The sequence below is a fragment of the Arachis hypogaea genome, chromosome 3, assembly GCF_003086295.3.
Source record: "Arachis hypogaea cultivar Tifrunner chromosome 3, arahy.Tifrunner.gnm2.J5K5, whole genome shotgun sequence".
In the NCBI taxonomy this organism is placed as follows: domain Eukaryota; kingdom Viridiplantae; phylum Streptophyta; class Magnoliopsida; order Fabales; family Fabaceae; genus Arachis; species Arachis hypogaea.
In genome coordinates this window covers 139991424-140005328 of record NC_092038.1, presented here as the reverse complement: position 1 = coordinate 140005328, position 13905 = coordinate 139991424, and the positions used below count along the sequence as shown (strand labels likewise).

Genomic DNA, 13905 nt, shown 5'->3' with positions numbered 1-13905 from the left:
TATTTTAAATTTTATCTCACTAACTAAAATTAATTTTAAGATAAGAAATTACTTTGTACATCATATATATTGTAAGATAGTATGGTCATTTGCTATTTTTTAATGGTAAATATTGTCAAATAAAATGGTGTAAAAAATTAGAAGAAAATGTATTTACAAGTTTAGAAAATATTAATTTATTTTTCAATAGAATAAATTATATATTGAATAACAAAAGTTGTTATTGGTTTCTTTTTACACTAACTAATACTCAACGATGGTGTTTCGATACACCATATTACCAAAATATATATTTATCGATCTAATAACTTTTAATTTGTAACGACATAAGTTTATGAATTTGAAAATTTAAAAATTATTTCATAAAATGTGAAATTTTAACAAGTAACAATGTTGATCATATTGTTTTGATTTCAAGAATGAATACGATAGTAATAAATAAAATTGTCCCATGTAAATTTTAACAAAGACAAAAATTCATAATTATTTCTATTAATGAAAAATTAATCTATTTTAAAGACAAATACAATTTTTTTTTATGAATTTCCTAACTTGATAAAGTCAATAATTAATCTACCACATATTGATACTCTATTTATTAAGGGTCTGTCGCTAACTAATGGATTGTGATACACACAAGGCGAGATTCGAACTCTAAATACTTGTTTAAGCAGACAAATGAGATGACCATTCAATAAATTTAAATTGATTAAAATAAATATTAATTATTTTTAATATTTTTAAATTATAAAATATTTATAATAATAATTACTATGTATATTTTTTATTTAAATTTTAATAAAAAATTTTATATAATTTTATGTATTATCCCGTGTAGAACACGGGAACATACACTAGTTTTTTTAAAATTTGGATATGATTCTTTTGTTTAATTGTATCTCATAGACCTAATAAAAAAATTAAACATGACTTTTGTTGTATTAGTTTAGTCAATATACACATGTATATTTGTAAGAGTTTTTAATTTGGGATAAATTAAACGTAGGAATCGATATGTCTAAATTTTGAGAAAGTAAAAAATTTAAAGGTATTTTCAAATCCTCAAGAATATAAATGTTCGCGGATCAAAAAGTCAATTACTTATTTGTCATTTTTTTAATATAAAATAAATAAGAGTGAACTATTGACTTGACCTTTGCCCATTTTTCAAAATGACAACTCGATACTGTCTTTTTTGAGTATTTTTCCGTCAACTCTAAATGAAAAATATTGACGTATTAGGTTTAAAAATGGATAAAGACTTAATAATTGTATCTAAATTCAAATTAGTTAGAGATTTATTTATCTTTATTTTTTAAATAATATTATTCAAATTTAAAGATATTATTTATTATGAAATTAAATAAATAATTCTCAAATATAATTTTTAAATATATAAATAATAAATATTAAAATATGGTTAATACATTAATAACCCTGTGATATATTATTAGTATTATGATCTAGATTATTTTTACAATAAAATAAAAACTAATAAATACATTATTTGATATATAGTAAATTTTTTCTGAGTAATAATAAATTTAATTTTTTATCTCTTTAAACTAAATAATACATTATTAATAATACAGATTGTTATAAAGTTACAGATCAATAAAGATTTATCATATAAGAATAATGTAGATTAATTGAAATTTTACTATATTAAAATTTAATTAAATTTACATATATTTTATCCAAAATCTGAATGTTAATATACTTAAAATTTTAGTTAATCTACATTATTCTTATATTAATAAATCTTTATCTATTTGTAACCTTATGGCAATATGTATTATTAATAGATTAATAATATTATTGATGCTTTGAGTTTGTCGAGTTTATAAATGGTCTCCATAATATATATAGCCTATTCATTGTGTATTTTAGTGCAAGGATATCAAATATAATTATTAATTTAGTTTAAAGAGATAAAAAATTAAATTTGTTATTACTCAAAAAATTTACTATTGTTCCGACCCAACCCAGTTGGCCCACTGCCCGAACCCGACATACCGGCCGACCCGACGGGACAATAAGACCCGAACCGGGAGGCGACCCGGATGTCACCTTCCCTCTCGAGATGTACCTGACAGCTGGGGAGGAAGCTTCCTCGAGGGTGGGCCTGCTCCTGTGGGACCCGCCCTAGTGTAGACTATATAAGGGGAGGGCCCTACCCCTCCCCAGAGGTACGCCACCTAACCCTTATCCTAACTGCCGCCTTTGTATGGATACTGACTTGAGCGTCGGAGTCCTTTTGCAGGTGGCATCCCAAGGAGGACGTTAAGCTCCGACCTCCTCCTCTACACACTAGTCCGGAAGGTCCAAACGCATGAAGGTGATCCGAACCCAGTTTTCTCATCATCCCTAAGCATTTAGCACATCCGACCCGTTCGAGACACAAGCAACCGAACATTGACGCCGTCTGTGGGGATCCTCTGGCATGAATGGATTTCCTGTTGGGGCCAGTTGAAGGGCGAGAGGAAGGCGAGGCACTGCATTCCCCTTCTCCCGAGTTACAGTCCTAACCTCCTCAAGGGGAGGTGATCGATACAAGCACTGGTCCGACCCCCCGACCGGAGGTTTCGACAGAGGAGGTGAGGCCTGAGGTCACCATCGTCGAAAATCCGAGGAAGAGAAAATTGTCCTCGAGCCTTGAGGGAATTCTTACGGTGATGGAGAAGAACTTCGATGCCGGGGACCTTTATCGACTCGTAACTCCTGCCCAGTCGGAGGACTTCTTTCTCGGTGGTCTGGCCTCCAAAGCCAAGTGGGTGTATCGCACCTTGCTCCGGGCTGCTGCCATAGCAAGGGAGGTGGAACCCGTCTTGGCTGGGGCTCGGACTCTGGAGGGTAAGCTTCAGCCAGTTGTCAATTCCCAGGAGAAGTTAAAACTGGAGGTGAAGTCACTACAGGGGTAGCTGGCTACTTCTGAGGATAAGGTAAAGGCTTCCGACGCGACGGTCGCCCGGCTTACCGAGCGAGAGCTTACTCTGGAGGGTCAGCTCAACGTTGCTCAAGGTCGGGTGAAGGAGTTGGAGAAAGAGCGTGACGATGCCGTCTTGTCGGCAAATGCTGCCAAGGCTGAGGCCGCCGAGCTGAAGAAGAAAAATAAAGAGACTGTGAAGCATGCTCCGAATGCCATTGGGGCCACCAAGAAGGCAATCAAAGCGCAAGTGAAGTTGCTGGCTCCTGACTTTGATGTCTCAGCCGTCAGCGCCTTCAAGACCATTAAGGATGGTAAGATTGTCGATCTTCGAAGAAGTGAAATATATTTCCTTGTACTTTTTTGGGCCATTCTGGCCTTGTGGTGTAATGTATTGTTTTGGGGCATTTTGGTAATTTGTGTAAACTGTTTACCATTTCTTTTGACAAGTGAAAACTTAGCCAAGCCGACTTGAGGCTTTTATGTTTGAACGTTTGAATTGTGGTCTTCATTTTCTTAGCCGTTAAGATTGTATTCGCGATTTTCATGACTCCCGGGGTGATTAATCCCGAGGTGCCGTAATGTCAACGAATTAGTCAATTCACAAGGTAAAACAACTAAATAACGCATTAGACACGATAGATCAGAAATAAGAGGTACCATCATAAGATTAGACATCATACAACTAAATCATGTTAAGTGACGATGTAGACAAAATGGGTAAGTAAATAAGAACAAGTAAACATGGGGTGGAGCGGGTATTACTAGATGGCGGATCGGCTGGTCGCCAGGTCCGTTTAGGTTTCTAAGGGTAGAACCTTTTTAAGTTTGCCACGCTCCACATTCTGGGCACCTCTCTTCCGTTCAGTCGTTCCAGCTTGTACTATCCGCTGTCGACTACTTCTTTTACCTTGTATGGGCCTTCCCAGTTAACTGCCAGTTTTCTCTTTCCAGGGGTCGGTAGGCTCACATCGTTGCATCGCAGAACCAGATTGTTTAGTTCAAAACTCCTCTTTAGTACTCTGGCGTTATACCGCAGGGCTATCCTCTGTTTCAATGCCGTTTCTGACAAGTGAGTCATTTCCCTGGTCTCGTCGACCATATCTTTCTCAACAGCTTCCTCGACTCCACCAAGGAGTAACCGCAGCCTCGGTTCTCCCACTTCCACAGGAATCACCGCATCGACCCCATAGGTAAGTCGGAAAGGCGTCTCCCCAGTGGAGGATTGCGGTGTTGTCCTGTAGAACCGTAAAACTTAGGCGAGCTCGTCTGCCCATGCTCCCTTCTTCTGGTTAAGTCATTTTTTAAGGCCTTGGAGGATGGCTTTGTTTGCCGCTTCCACTTGGCCATTGGTCTGTGGGTGCTCTACTGACGAGAACCTTTGTTTTATTCCTAGGCTGGTAAAGAACTCACCAAACTTCTTGTCAGCAAATTGTGTCCCATTATCCAATATCACGACTTCTAGGATTCCAAACCTGGAGATCACTTGCCTCCACATAAATTTTCGGCAATTTACTGACGATATGCTAGCCAACGCCTCCGCCTCAACTCTTTTAGTGTAGTAGTCAATGGCCACGATCAGGTATTTAACCTTCCCGGGGCCTATCGGGAGGGGTCCCAGAAGGTCAACCCCCCACTGGCTGAAAGGTCGGAGAGCCAAAAGCAAACTCAATTCCGCTGGTGGGGTCCTATATAAGTTGGCATTTTCCTAACACTTTTTGCATCTTTTCACGAATTCTTGGGAGTCCGCCATCATCGAGGGCCAATAGTAACCGGCCCTAACGAGCTTCCAGGCTAGGGCCCTTCCACCAATATGCTAGCTGCAACATCCCTCGTGGACCTCGCTCAAGATGTAGTCCATTTGATCGGGGCGTAGGCACTTTAAAAGGGGTTGGTTCAGTCCTCTTTTGAACAGTTGACCCTGTACTATCATGTACTTGGCTGCTTCCCTCCTTACTACCTTCGCAGCGTTCTCATCTTCACGGAGCTTCCCCTTCTCCAAGAAGTCGGTAATCGGGTCCATCCATGAGGGGATGTCGGCTGCTTGGGTTATGTGCAAAGTGACTGTTGGTTCCTTTACCAATCCTTGGATCAGGGATCGGTTTTCTGACCCTAGTTTCGTGCTTGCCAACTTTGACAGGAGGTCGACTTGTGTGTTCCTTTCTCTCGGAACATGCTGCACCACAACCTCGTCGAATTCTTCACTCAAATTTTTGACCATTTCCAAGTATTTCTGTAAAAAAGAATCCCTCGCTTGGTAGGTCCCATTGATCTGAGAAGTGACGACTTGGGAGTCATTGTTCACCTCCACTTTTGATGCCCCAAATTCCTTTGATAAGAGCAGACCTCTTATAAGGGCCTCATATTCTGCCTGGTTGTTTGAGATTGGAAAATCGAACTTGATGGACTGCTCGTATATCATTCCGGTCAGGCTTTCGAGGATTATCCCTGCCCCCCCCCCCAAACTTTTGGTTGGAAGCTCCGTCAACGTGGAGTTTTCACCGTGTGTCTGGGATCTCGTGAGGGTCGCTCGCTACCTCCACTAGGAAGTCGGCCATCGCCTGGGCCTTAATCGCGTGTCTGGGTTCATAATGCAGATTGTACTGAGTCAGTTCAACCGACCAGGTCACCATCCGTCCTGCCAAGTCGGATTTTTGCGGAACTTGGCGAATCGCTTGATCCGTCTTGACGGTGATCCGGTGCCTCTGGAAGTACTATCTCAACCTTCGAGACGAGATCAGGAGTGTGTAGGCTAGCTTTTCCAATTTGATGTAACTTAATTCTGTGCTTTGTAGTGCTTTGCTAACGAAGTAGACCGGTTGTTGGGTCCTTCCTTCTTCTCGGACGAGGACGGCTGCCAAGGCGTCGTTCGTTACAACTAGATATAGAAATAATGTCTCGCAATCCTTGGGCTTACCTAGGACCGATGGTGCTGAGAGTATGTTTTTGAAATGGTTGAAAGCTTCTTCACAAGCCGGGGTCCATTCGAAGGCGATCCCTTTCTTCATGAGGTTGAAGAAGGGGAGGGCTTTGGCTACCGATGCACCGAGGAAGCGAGATAGGGCTGTAAGCCTTCCGGCTAACCTCTGCACATCCTTGATGCAACCTGGGCTTGTCATTCGCAAAATGGCCTCACACTTGTCGGGGTTAGCCTCGACCCCCTTTTGGATTATCATAAAACCTAGGAACTTCACGACTTCCATGGCAAAGGCGCATTTGAGGGAGTTAAGTCTCATATTGTGTCTAGGGATGGCAAAATTCCCCGAGACGCGGGAATCTCTGTGGGGACTGCCCCGAATGGGGATCCGATTGTGGAGAATTTTCCCCACGGGGATGGGGATGGGGGACGAAATTCCCCCGAAGCAGGCGCGGGGACCCGAGCGGGGATCCCCGCCCCGTCCCCGCTATTCCCCGAAATTTATGAATTCCTTGAATTATCCTTAATAGTTTATTTCTCATATATGTTTTTTAGACATTTCTCACACACACATATATATAGAAACCCAAAACTTCTAATCTTTATTTACATAACCCTTCTTCAATTCAGAGATTCATAAGGCAGTCCATACTTCATCCAACCTCTCTGCAGCCACCCCCTCGTCACCCTTCTCACCGCATCGTCACACCTCACCGTGCCATCACCCTTACCGCGTCGTAATTTCTTTTTGCGGCGTTCCTTTTCGTAATTCTGTCGTCGTGTCCATTCTCCTCTCTGTTGCCGCGTCTCCCACCTCGTCTACTACTTTGTCCTTTAGCTCGTCGTTGCGTCCCCATTGCGTTATTTCGAAAGAAATCACCATCGTGTCATTTAGACTTTTTGTATAAGATCTTGTAGTTTTTGTATAAGATAGATACTTGCAGCTCTATTCATATGGAAATTAATAATTAGTTAGAACTATTATGTACATGGGGAATGGGGATGGGGAGAAATATTCCCCCACGGCGGGGAATGGGGCGGGGATGGGGAGCAAATCTGAGGATGGGGATGGGGAGTAGGGAGGCATCCCCCGCCCCCGCCCTGCCCCATTGACATCCCTAATTGTGTCTACGAAGAGACTTGAACACGGTCTCCAGGTCACCGACTAGGTCTTCCGATCAGCTGGTCTTCACCAAGATATCATCCACGTATACCTCTACCGATTTCCTGATTAAATCATTGAAAACCTTGTTCATCAATCTCTAGTAAGTCGCCCCTGTATTCTTCAATCCAAATGGCATTACCTTGTAGCAATAAGTGTCCCTTGGCGTTATGAACGCTATTTTTTTGTCGTCTGGCCGGTGCATCGGTATCTAGTTATACCCAGAGTACGCGTCCATGAAGCTTAGGAAACGATAACCTGCTGTCGCGTCCACAAGGGCGTCAATGCTAAGAAGGGTGAAGGAGTCCTTGGGGAATGCTTTGTTGAGGTCTGAATAGTCGACACATATCCTCCACTTTCCGTTGGCCTTATTGACAAGGACCACATTCGACAACCATGTCGAGTAGTCCAGTTCCCTGATGAACCCTGCTCCCAACAAGCTGGCCGTCTGCTTGGCTACCTCGTTGGCTCTTTCCTGGGACATCCTTCTTCGTCTCTGGGCCACGAGCTTGGCATCCGGTCTCACGTCTAGTCGGTGTGACATAAACTCGGGGTCTACTCCCGGCATGTCGGCTAGTGTCCAAGCGAATAGGTCACCATTTTCTCTTATGGCCTTTATGAGGGGCTCTTTTAAGTTGTGGGGGAGGTTCCTATTCACGAAGGTGAATTTGTCCTCCGTGTCCCCAACCCTGAATTTTTCCAAATCTCCCTCGAGCTCAAGTCTCGATCTGTCGTCAACCCGGGCATCTAAGTCGGCCAAGAAGACCCCAGATGCTTCCTTCAGTCTCTTCCTTAGGGAGAGACTGGCGTTATCGCATGCAACCGCCGTTTCTAAGTCCCCCCTAAAGGATCCCACCGATCCATCGTCAGTGACAAATTTCATGACCAAAAGCTTAGTGCATATTACAGCAGAGAATTCATTGATCGTTTTTCTTCTCAGGATGACATTGTAAGCCATGGAGTCTCTCAGGATGACAAACTCTGCCATTACCGACCTCTTACCTCCTCCTCCGTCGATGCGAACTGAAAGGAAAACTACCCCGTCGAGCTTTATGAAGTTGTCCCCTAGGCCGACCACTCCGTGTTGGTGGGCTTTTAGATCGGTTTCTCGGAGTCCCAGGGCATCGAAGGTGTTCCTGACATGATGTTGGAGTTGGCTCCGGTGTCCACGAGGATTCGTTTCACCAGACATGTTCCGACTCTTGCTGTGATCACTAAAGGGGGGTTCTCCGGGGTGTCGTGGAACCATTGGTCCTCTGGTTCGAACGATATCCTTGGGGTTCTCCTGGGCGAGGGCCCTTGGTTAGTTGATGATACAGCCAAGATCTTGGCGTCTTTCTTTGCTGCCGACTTTGATCTTGGTGCTACGTCTCTTCCGACTACAACGTTGACGATAGCAAGGCCGCGGTCGTTGTCTTCTTCGGGCTCTTGTCTCGGCTTCACAGCTCGGCTTCTGTCGTCGTCGAATTGGTTGCGCTCTCACCTCCTGGGTTCTCTTGTAAACTGTGAGAACTCCATCAGTTTGCCTTCGCGGATTGCTTGTTCCAAAGCATCCTTTAGATCAAAGCAGTCCTGGGTCTTGTGGCCGAAACCTTTATGGTAGTCGCAATAGAGACTCTTATTCCCGCCAGTTCTATCCTTGAGTTGTCGGGGTTTTGACAAGATGCCTTTGTCGGCTATTTATTGGTATATCTCAACGACCGGGGCCGTCAAAGGGGTATAATTTGTGAACTTTCCTACTTAGGGGAAAGGCTTAAAAGGTTTAGTCGGTCCTCCGTCCTTGGAGTATTCCTTGGGCCTTTCCCCGTTCTCGGGTTGACGGGGAGGATGGTTGGTGGGCTGCCGTTTGTTGGCTGCCACCACCTAGCTGACCTCCTCATCGTTCATGTATTCTCTTGCCACGTTCTGAATTTCTTGCATGGTCCATACATGCTTGGTGGTGAAGTGTTTCCTAAAGTCTTTGTTCGACAGCCCGTTCGTCAGGCACATGCTAGCCACCAAGTCGATCAAGCCATCAATCTCTAGGCACTCATCGTTGAACCTGTCAAGATACTTCTTGGTCGGCTCCCCGTTTCTTTGGGTTACCCATAGGAGGTTGATCGAGTGCTTGTCTTTGGCAATACGCGTGGTAAATTATGCTAGAAAGCTGCGAGTTATGTCCGTGAAGGTCGTCACGGACCCTTGGGGGAGCGCGTTGAACCATCAGATTGCCGGTCCTGCCAGGGTTACGGAGAAAATGCGACACCTCACCTCATCGCCCACACCCTCCAGGTTCATTCTAGCTTCAAAGGCCGTTAGGTGTTCCTAAGGGTCCTGGGTTCCTTCATATCCCATGTCCGTTGGCTTACCGAAGTGCTTCGGCAGCCGGATCTTAAGAATAGAGTGGTGAAAAGGGGTTGCTCCCATGATTATGAGGTTTCGTCGCCTTCTAGGCCTCTCTCTACTCTTTTCTTGGTCTTCCGCCTCAACATGAGTCGCGAAAGGCCGAGTGTAAATTATGGGGTCTTGTCGTCTTCTCGGTATCTCCCCGCTTTCGCCTTGGTCCTCGGACTCCACGCGGGCCGAGGGGGACCGGGAACCCGTTCTATGCTTGGCGTGGTTCCTCCGGGGACTTCTTCCTCGGGTTTCCTCTCTCCTTTGAGGAGATCGGTCGTGAGGTTGATTCGGGCCGGATTGGTAGCGATCCCTGGCCACGAGCTCCCTCTCAAGATTTTGCACTCTGTGGCACAACTCCTGCATGATTCTCGCGTTGTCGCCCCCCGTCCCTCCGAAAGGACGCCTTTCACGGGATCGGGAGGGAAGACCATCCCCGCGAGAGGGGGACCTCGTGCATTTGCGGGAGAAAGCTAAGGAGGCCACCCTGCTGGTTCGGTGAGCGCCCTCTTCCTCGCGTGGCTCGCCTTCCTCTCGCCCTTCAACTGGCCCCAGCAGAAAATCCATTCATGCTAAAGGATCTCCACAGACGTCGCCAATATTCGGTTGCTCGTGTTCCGAATGGGTTGGATGTGCTAAATGCTTAGGGATGATGGGAAAACTGGACTCGGATCACCTTCGTGCGTCTGGATCTCCCGGACCAGCGTGTAGAGTAGGAGGTCGGAACTTGAGGTCCTCTCAGGTTGGCGATGTGAAGTGAAGAGAGGAGGGATGCCACCTGCAAAAAGGACTCCGACGCTCAAGTCAGTGTCCATACAAAGGCGGCAGTTAGGATAAGGGTTAGGTGACGTACCTCTGAGGAGGGGTAGGACCATCCCCTTATATAGTCTACACTAGGACGAGTCCCACAGGAGCAGGCCCACCTTCGAGGAAGCTTCCTCCCCAGCTGTCAGGTACATCTCGAGAGGGGAGGTGACATCCGGGTCGCCTCTCGGTTCGGGTCGTATTGTCAGGTCAACCGGTATGTCGGGTTCGGGCAGTGGGCCAACTGGGCTGGGCCGGAACAACTATATATCAAATAATGTGTTCATTAGTTTTCACTTTATTGTGAAAATTATCTAGATCATAATAGTAACAGTATATCATAGGGTTTTATTATTATTATTATTATTATTATTATTATTATTATTATTAATGTATTAACCATATTTTGATATTTATTATTTATGTATTTAAAAATTATATTTGAGAATTATTTATTTAGTTTCATAATAAATGATATCTTTTTAAATTTGAATAATTTATTAATTAATTTGTACTTATTACACTATATATTTAATAATTTATAAAAAAATATTAATATAATGAACAAAAAATAGTTTGAAAAAGATATTATTTAAAGAATAAGGACAAATAAACTCCTAACTAATTTGAATTTAGAGACAATTAGGCCCCTGTCTATTTTTGAACCTGACACAACAACATTTTTCGTTCAGAGTTGACGGAGAAACACCCACAAGGACCGCGTTGTGTCACGAAAGTAGAGGACAAGAACTGAAGTGGATCGTTTTTATTTTAAGGGGTCGCGTTGTCATTCTGAAAAATAGCTAGGGGCCGAATTGGTAGTTCACTCAATAAATAAATAATATTGCTTTATGATAAGGAAATATAATTATTTTTTTAAATAAACAAAAAATGTTTTATTTACCAAAATATACCATTTATAGCATTTTTACGAAAATTCATTCTATCTCTTATCTCATTTACGGAAATAAGAATGCACGTATCTCATTTACACTATAAACAAGATTTGGCAATATATGGAAGACGTGCATATTTCATTTACAGTATAAATAAGATATGTGTATTCTTATTTCATTTACACTATAAACGAGATACATAATAAGTTATGACGTTTACACTGTAAACAAAATATGTTATAACAAATTTTTAGTGGCTATTAAAAAGATGTGTAACCTTTTGTATTCTCCACAAATATTTCACTTTTTCTTCTTTTTCGTTTTTCTTTTAAAAAATAAGCCAAAATGTCTAATAGTAGTGGATATGTAGTTGTAAGTATGTATTTCAATTGGCATATGAGAAACAGTGACACTGGGATGATATGTGAGTGTGATAATCCCATTCTGTTGCGCACTCAGTGAGTAAATTTTTTGTTCGAACTGAAGAGTCTGATATTGAGTAGCGTTGGCGGTAGTGGGAGAAAAGAGATTGGAAGAGTGGGGTATAGATTGCTAGCACCGTTTTTGACTCCATGGCGATGAGCATGTGCGCCTCATGTTTCCCGAGAATCATGGCGGAACAAGTGATTGAACTTTTTGTGGAAGTTGATGATGTTGGTGGCGGTGGATCTGGTCTCTTGGATTTTGTGCAGGATGACCCACCTCTCGCACCACCACTACTACACGTTGCTAGTCCAGTGGAAGACATGGACGTGGATGGTGAGGACTCCGATGAGGAGTATGTTGCGAATAGCAACGATAGTGGTTCTTCTCAAGATAATGAGGAGGAGTAGTTTATACTAGACGCCGGTCGAGGCATCAATTCGGTATCTTCTGCTTGCCCCGCACCCAATTCTGGTCTTATCAGTTGTACCCAGTCACTATTATACATTAGATCTGGATGCGATACACGAAAAAACTCAATTTTTCAACACGAGTGAAGGAAATTACAACTTAGACGATGGTATGGAGTTTCAGATTGGCCACAAATTCAAAAGCATGGATGCAGTAATGTAGGGTGTGAAGAATTACAGTATTTGCAGAAGTATTGAATACCGAGTTGTGGAGTCGAACCGATTAAAGTACCATGTACATTGCCGGCAATATGCAGCAGGATGCCCTTGGAGTCTCCGTGTTACCCTCCGACGTCTCGGATATTGATGAGGTCAAGTTTAACTGTGGTGTATTTTCTCATTTATCATTGTTATATTTGGTGTAAATGCCAACCATGTATGTGTTATTTCGTTAGGGAGGTGCGTAGGGTCGGAAGAGCGCACACATGTTTAGTACCAACCATGTCTCAAGACCATCGATAGTTGAACAACAGCCTCATCTGCAGTATCATCCTGCCATTGATATAATCCAACCCATCCGTCAGCATCCTTGTTCTACAAGGTGTAGTTAGGCAAAGCTATCACTTTAAACCCTCGTACAGAAATATCTGGATGGAGAAACAAAAGGCAATTGCGCATATATACGGTGATTGGAAATAGTCATACAATAAGGTGTCGAGGTTGCTGCAAGCACTGCAGAGTTGTTGTCTCGAAATAATATGTGAGTTCAAGGTCGTACTGTACTATGATGGGCACCTTATGGTGCACGACTATAGCATGTTTGATAAGGTATTCTGGGCCTTTTCTGCCTGTGAGGAGGCTTTCAAGAATTACAAGCCATTCGTCTCTGTTGATGGCATGCTTCTGTATAGCAAATATGGTGGTATGTTGCTTATTGCATTAGCACAAGACGGTGACAGCAATATTCTTTCTGTTGCTTTTGTAATTGTTGAGTCTGAGACTACGGAGTCTTAGTCTTTCTTCCTTACTAATTTGAGACGACATTTGACCCCACAAAAGGACTGTTGACTATTTCTAATAGATCACTGGAAATTAAGACTACACTGAGAGCCGATAATAGTGGTTGGCAGTCTGCTAGAGCGTTCCATGCTTATTGTGTCAGGTACATGGCCGCGAACTTTATGTCTCATTTCAAGTCTGCCGAGGGCAAACAATATCTCATAAATGCTGCTTATAGTCCAAGTAATACTGGGTACAGAGAGGTTTGTCACCGAAGCTAGCCTCCATCAAGTAGGGAACAATGGCGTCTGGTGGTGCAAGTGTGTGACTCACTCGATTGGGAAGAAGTAGACAAGGTCTCTGATAAAAAAATTAAAAACCTAAATAAGAAATCTATAAAGTTATAAAAATATCAAAGTTAACAAAAAAAAAAATCTTCTAATAAACATTTACATAACAAATTAATTTAACTTATAAGTAAACTAATTTAACAAATAACTAAAAATATTTACTTGATAAATTAATTTAAGTAAAAAATATTTACTTAAATAATTAATAACTAAATTAATAAATATATACTTAATAAATTAATTTAAATAAAATATTTACTTAAGTAATTAATAACTAAATTAATAAACATCTACTTAAGTCTTAATAACTTAATTTAAATAAAAACAAAATTAAATAAACATTTACTTAACAAATTAATTTGACTAATGCCTAAAATTAACCCTTATTAATAATACATTCATCTATCTAACATATATTATATACTAATTCTATAAAAATATCCTAAGTATGGCTATACATATATGCTCTAACATAAATATAAAAATAACAGTACTAACCTCGAAGTCGGCTATCCCAATAATATGCCATATCGCGTTCAATTGATTGATGTTTGCATCATGTGCATCTGTGCGCGTCACAGTCTCTGAATAATTCGATAATATTTTACTAATTCTATCGATTACAATCACTATTAAATATAGAAT

At 42.1% G+C, this 13905-nt stretch overlaps 1 protein-coding gene across 1 annotated transcript; it reads left to right on the top strand.

Annotated features, from left to right (window-relative positions):
• Positions 1-12204: 12204 nt before the first annotated feature.
• Positions 12205-13191, top strand: LOC112735632 (uncharacterized). Its single transcript, XM_025785160.1, has 3 exons — positions 12205-12282; positions 12611-12892; positions 13009-13191. Exons 1-3 carry the CDS (start codon positions 12205-12207, stop codon positions 13189-13191), a joined length of 543 nt encoding a protein of 180 aa, XP_025640945.1.
• The last annotated feature ends 714 nt before the right edge of the window (positions 13192-13905 follow it).